Source organism: Pinus tabuliformis, chromosome 3_1 (assembly GCF_031772625.1).
Source record: "Pinus tabuliformis cultivar Carrire ecotype Pingquan chromosome 3_1, CPIR1, whole genome shotgun sequence".
In the NCBI taxonomy this organism is placed as follows: Eukaryota; Viridiplantae; Streptophyta; class Pinopsida; order Pinales; family Pinaceae; genus Pinus; species Pinus tabuliformis.
In genome coordinates, this window is record NC_142301.1 from 26620362 (window position 1) to 26627306 (window position 6945).

The 6945-nt window shown below is 36.6% G+C and overlaps 1 protein-coding gene across 1 annotated transcript; it reads right to left on the reverse strand.

Moving 5' to 3' along the window:
- Nucleotides 1-5517: 5517 nt before the first annotated feature.
- LOC149185592 (uncharacterized) lies at nt 5518-6572 on the reverse strand. The gene is made up of 2 exons (XM_089409094.1): nt 5928-6572; nt 5518-5811 (listed from the first exon to the last, which is right to left on the reverse strand). Exons 1-2 carry the CDS (start codon nt 6570-6572, stop codon nt 5518-5520), a joined length of 939 nt encoding a protein of 312 aa, XP_089265220.1.
- Nucleotides 6573-6945: the final 373 nt, after the last annotated feature.

Sequence of the window (6945 nt, forward strand, 5' to 3'; positions counted from 1 at the left end):
CTTACAAAACCTTCCATTTTACTAGCAATTGCACATATCATTTAAATATAATACAAGCATCAATTAATGAAAACATTGTCGTTTATTTCAATGAGCAAGTTCTTTGTGTGCTTTGGATTGAAACTTTAGGATCCATGTTTTATATTTCTTCATTATGCTCTATATTTAGCCTATACACCAATTAATTTATATAACAAAAACTATTTCCTTAACATTTCACCCTTTAATAAATGCATCAAATCTTATAAAAAAAACTATGAATCCCACTACAAACATGCTATAGGAAAATCACCTCAGAGAGTAAGAATGTTGAAGAATTATTATTTATCCATTATAGATGTATTAAACTTTTAAATTATATCCATAATTTTTTCTATTCGTACCTAGTCATGGCAAGTTTGATTGATTTTTGATAGGGCATGTATATTCTACTTGTTTCTATTGTTTTCCAATTTGACTTAGTGATTCACATTCTTTCTACAATAATATTTTATCAAAAATCAATCAGTGAAATTATTTGTCTTAATGTTTGAGCATATTGACCTTAATGATTATGGGGCATTGTTTTTGTGGTTGTAGTGTTAAGTATTCTATTGTGCTTTTCTTTCCCTAATGATTGCGAGGCATTGTTTTTGTGGTTGTAGTGCTATTTATTTTACAATATTTTTCTTTCCCTGACATTAACTCCTTAAAGGATGCCTTACAAGTCTTCGACATTGAGTAGACAAAAAGAAAAGAAAATGGGATTTTTATTGTAACTATATATTCAACAACAAAATATAACATACCTCTATTGCAATATTTGAATCCCAAGTTTTTGTATGGCTAAAAAGCTCCCATTCCCATAAATGATAAAATGGACCCATAGTACAACCAATATGTAAACCATAGGTGAACCTTATGCATATTATAGTGAGGTATGTTATAGTGTGGTATGTATCTAAGTACGCATACCATTGGACACGATGGTTACTAACATACATACTATAGTATATGCCATTGCAAAATTCCTGAGGATGTGGACCAATGGATAGGTGGGGAGGTTTGGTTGCTACAGGTCTCGTGGTCCAATCCCAGGCAGGACTATGAATGCCTGAAAGCTGATCTAGATTTATTCACTTGAAAAAAAAAGTGTATATCCTTGCAAAGGGTGTATTTCTCACCCAATCCTTGAAATAATTGATAATGGGTGGCAAGGAAATTAAGAGCTATGGCGAATAGTTGTTCTATGCATAATAGGTGAAACAAAGTACTTTCCACAAATTCAAATTAAGGCTCAAGAGTATCAACTATTCCTACAATACAATATAATCAATGTGATAAGGTCAACGATCTAATCAATGTGATAAGGTTAATGATCTAATCCATGTGATGGTTTTAAGAAAATAAATGTTCTTAATAAATTTATTAAACATGTTACCCAAACAATATTTTTTTCCATGCTAAATTGAGCTAGGCTGAGATGTTTCAATGTTGGATGGAAAAACTATCTATGTGAGTTTGGGATGATGTTACCAAAGTTGTGGGAGACTCTCCTAAACCTAAATATAGAGAGTGATTATGTTACATGGATTCCCGTCAGCGAAAACTTAATAAAGACTAAACCTAACACAAACCAACGATAAATACACCCAAACAGAGAGAAATTCAACCGATGATATGCATACATACCGTGACTTCAATTGGGATTGTTTTGTCAATCCAATGTTGGTAATAAAGATCAATACACTCGACATCCAGTCTCTTCAAGCTTGCCTCGCAGCAGGCGTGAACATATGCAGGATCTCCTCGGATCTCTCGTTTTCCATCTAGATAGCTGAGTCCAAACTTTGTAGCTAATTTGACTTTGTCTCTTATCTCTTTAATGGCCTACAAGTGTGAATCAAAATCTCAAGTTAAGATCCATATAAATTCATTGGTAATTCTAAGGAAAATAGAAACCCCTTGAGGGGGCAGGCAGTCCTACCTTTCCAATGAGGATTTCATTGGTGAATGGCCCATAAATGTCTGAAGTGTCCAGAAAAGTGATGCCCTTGGAGACGACATGGTGGATGAGAGATACCATTTCTCCATCGAGCTTTGGTTGGCCATAGGAGGTGGACATGCCCATGCAACCCAAACCCTGTGCTGATACTTCTAATCCTTATGACCCCAAACACAATCTACGCACTGTATTTGTTGTTGCTGCTAATTGTGCCATTGCTATTGTTTTTTTTTCAGTATGAAAATAACTGTATATTAGATAATAAGAAACTAATGGATCATATACATCAATTGTCTTCTAGAATGTACACTGTAGTATTCCAGATTACCAAATAGCTTGAAATAGTCAATCCCCTCAAAACTGCCCAAAAACCTAGAAATAATCATGTTGCTTAAGAAAATAAACTTAAGAAAAAATATCATCCTAGAAATGTTTGTTCCTTCTAAATCATCATCAGAACTATCAAAGAAACAGAAAAATATAATGTCCATATATACAGTTCCAATAATCTACACATACAAGTATGGAAATAGCAGTTTTATCAAAAAGCAAAATAGATCGAGAATTGTTGATGTAAAAACTTATCTGGGGAATGAAAAAACCACAGAGTGTGGTTGTTGCGCCTCCATGTAAATGACCATCTGAAATTTACCCATATTACCCAGAAGGCCCTTCTTTGAGAGAAAATCCGTTATCTAGTTATATTCTCTTCCTATGTAATTAATAGGAGGACATACTATCTTTGTCCAGAGGAAATCAGTTATCCTTAACCATCCCAAAAGGGAGGGTTGATTTATGTTGGCATTTCTCTTAACATGATCCACAATAATCTTGGAGTCACCATGTATATGGATCTCTAGGATATTTTAAAAAGTTATAAGCCAAATGATACCCCAAAGCGCCATTGCCTCAGCCTTATTGTTGGTGCCCATCCCTTCATTGCAGTAAGCCCTGTACTGCAAATCGGGTGACATTAACAGTCATATGCCACATCCACAAATTTGGTTTTGTGAAGCCCCATTGAAGAAGGCAATCGGATATACCATAGGAGGAGCAACACTCTTTTTATACTTCTGTTTTTGGTGAATCTCCTTTGCTAGATAAATTGCCATTAATGAAATGATATTTTCATATGTAACTCCAAAATCTTCAAAACAGTTCTCAAAGATACGTTTGTTCCTCCATTTCCATATAGTCCAAAAAACAAATAGAGGAATGTTCCTCCATGCCAATTTTTGTTGGAGCCACCATCTCAAACAATCTGCAACATTTTGAAATTGAAGGGGAGGAAAATCATAATAAGCAGCAAGTTTAAATCATACCTTGGAAACACGTTGACATGACAGAAATAGATGTGCATTGTTTTACTCCTCCTGCTTGAAAATAACACATATGCCAAGACCATGCCAATGATGTTTTTGCAGATTCTCCCATGTTAGATTCTTGTTGTGGAAAAAAATCCATGTAAAGAAGATGATTTTACATGGGACATGACATTTCCATAAATCAAATAGCATCGGATCCACCACATATCCGCCTTCTACCTCACACAGTTTATCATATATGTCTGCAACCACAACATTTGCAGATTTTATTTTCCCAGACCAAATAAGTCTATCATGATGGACCTCCCTAAAAATCCCAACAGCTTTTAAAACATCGATAATGAACAGCCATTCATCCGCCATTTGTCCTGTTAGCCCCATCTGTAATGGAGAGTTCCATATAGGAAAGTGGTCACTCCATGTTTGAATCAATTGATTCCAAAACAAAAAACTTTTTCTAAGAAGAGTCAGGCACAATTTTTCAGAGAAGAGGCTTTCCCCATTTGTTCCATATATCTGATCAAGGCCAATAATCATGGAGTGTCCAGATCCCATGTTCCACCTGAGATGATTGAGGAAAAAATTTCCAACATTTTGAAAGCTTCTCCATATAGCCGAGCCACCTGAAATACCAATAGAATTTTTCCGAAACCAGCAAGTGAAACTTTTGTTCTTCATATACTTTTGGTGGATCATTCTACTCCATACACCACATCCAAAGATAGCCTGCCATAGAGATTTTACTAATAATTCTTTGCCAAACAGTTTAAGGTCCATGATACCCCATCCCCCTCTCATCTTCGAGCATACAATATGGCGAAATTTAGTAAGGTGATATTTGTGCTTTCGTTTACAACCAACCCAAATTAAATTTTCCATAATTTTGTTTATGTTATTTATAGTTGCCAATGGGATATGAAATAAGTGCGCCCAGAAAATGCCCAGTTGAGTTAGCATTGACTTTGTTAGCGTTACATGACCACCCATGGATAGACAACGAAATTCCCGGCCAAAAATTCTCTTGAAGAATTTATCCACTAGCCATTGCCAGTCACTGTTTCTATAACAATTTGGTTGTATATGGTATTCGAGATATTGTATACCATTCGCCATTTGGGTTGCCTCAACCCCAAACATGTTCTTAATATAGTTGATATCTTCCATATCGCCCATGTCAAAATATAGCTTAGATTTATGTATATTCATGATTAAGCCAGAAGCTTTTTCAAATCTATTGAAAATATGAAAAAGATGCATCCATGAAATGCGATGAATCATGCCCATGATTAGCACATCGTCAACAAAAAAACCATGCGATATTTTGATATTGTGCCCAGATTCTAGTGCCAGAAATAATCCGTCCTCAACCGCCCGCTTAATCCGCATACTCAAACCATCCATAGCCAGAATAAACAATAATGGTGACCAAGAGAAGCATTGCCTTAGTCCACGCCCAGCTCGGAAAAACTAGGTGGGATATCCATTAATAATTACAACATAATTTATATTTTAGACACATGCCATAATCCATTTTACACACCTGGGTTGCAGTCCTATCTTTAGAAGAATCAAGCGAAGATAATCCCAATCAACTGAATCATAAGCCTTCATCAGAGCCACCTTCATAATGATTGCATTTTGATGCGAAGTATGGATGGAATACATACATTCCTGTGCGATAGCGACAACATCGTGAATTTGCCTATCAAGCAGGAATCCATATTTCTCAGCAGAGATATACTTTGACAGAATATTGCACATCCTCGTCGCGATTGTTTTTTAAATGATCTTGTAAATTAGGTTACATAATGAAATTGGGCAATAGTCAATAAAAATCTTCTCAGGCTTTCTTTTGGGTATAAGAGCGATGTATGTGGAATTAATACGAGGATGAATATGCCCAGTACATCGCGACTCCTCCACCATATTTAGGAGATCTGATTCAAAAATCTCAAAGAAGTGCGTGAAAATATCAACATTCCAGCCATCCGGACCCAAACTCTTATCTTTCTTGAATGCTTTGAGAACTTCTAGTATTTTGTCTGTGGTAACCTCCTTAAAGAAACATATATTTGCCTCCTCATCAAACATTTTAGGATACATATCAGCAGCCCATAGCAGATCATTCACTTCAACCTCTTCCCTTTATTTGTATGATTTTTTAAAATGTGAAACAATAGCTTCACATATGCCCTCCTGAGACAAAATTCAGGCACCATCCTCCTTTTGAATTTCCCAAATAGTATTTGTGTTATGCCTGTGATTTGCGTAATGATGAAAAAACTTAGTATTACGATCCCCTTCATTTATCCAGATTTCTCTACTCTTTAGCCTCCAGGTGGATTCCTGTGCTGCCAATATTTCTCTTTTCTTTTGTTCAAGAGCATTGATATGTGACCGAATTTCGTCTGGTAGTGACTGAGATAACATCTGCGGCATCAATGCATCCAATGCTATTTTAATATCTTCCAGATCCTTCATTTGTTCCTTTATTTTCTTTTTCTGCCAAGTTTTTACATTTTCTTTGAGGATGCCTAATTTTTCTAGAATATTCGCCATAGGGAGGAGCTCAAAACTTGGGTAGATGACCAACAAGAATGCACAAGTTCATTAAATACAAGATCTTCAAGCCAGGTGTAATTAAATTTTAAGGGCATCCTGTGTCTCCGCCCACCCATTTTCCAATGAAGATTTATCGGCCTATGAACTGATAGAAAACTATTGATAACATTAGAATGAATGTTCCCCATTCGCTCCATTAAGCTCTCATGGATGATGAACCTATCCAATCTTTTGGCAATATATGCATCCCCTTTCCGTCCATTATCCCAGGTAGGGGCTAGCATCGACAGGCAGGCATCGATGTAGTTATGCACCAGGAGAGCCTCTCTTATTAATCCTTCCATAGGATCCAAATTCCTCGACTTCCCCCAAACTTCATCTATACCCACAGTACAATTAAGGTCCCCAGCAATAATAAGTGATGAAAGTTCCATTATGCCAGAAGAAAACAATGCTTCCCAGAAAGCAGTCATGTTTCTATACGGCCCATAAACATTTAAAATATGGAAACGTTCCGAGGCACCGCGCAAATGAACATCGATAAGTATACCAACCAAGCAAGAGAAAGCTTTTGCTCGGACCCATAATAGGTTCCATAAATCCACCAATCCACCTGATAGGCCAGCAGCCTTCGTGGCTGCAAAATACCATTCAGGTAGAATTTTACGGAAATAAGCTACAACATGTGACACAGAGTGCATTGTTTCTTGTAACAATATAATACACGGGCGAACAGATTGAAAGAGGTATTTTAAAGCCAAGAACTTGTCGGGGGTTCCCAATCCCCGAAGGTTTAGAGAAAGAATGGCAATCATGAGGCACCTTGTTTGGGCATCTTTTCTCCAAGGGCACGGGGAGAAGGAAGATCAGTGATGGGAACTTCAACAAGATATTTGTCCAACGGGGAGATATCATGATTTTGTTTAGTACATCCCCTAAAATATCGACTCCCCTGATAGTTTTTACGTCTGACCGTAATATTACCAGCCGAGGAAGGAATGATCTAGGGAGAGGAATTTTCAGAGGCTTTATGAATGGTTAATGATCTTAAGTCAAGTGTTTTTCGTTGAAGCG

What these genes read in the sequence shown, in the direction of transcription:
- LOC149185592 (XM_089409094.1), bottom strand. Translation starts at nt 6,572, where the DNA reads ATGCACTCTGTGTCACATGTTGTAGCTTATTTCCGTAAAATTCTACCT. An exon ending in ACACCTGGCTTGAAGATCTT is followed by an intron (nt 5,812 to 5,927) that starts GTATTTAATGAA and finishes AAAACTTGGCAG; the next exon opens with AAAAAGAAAATAAAGGAACA.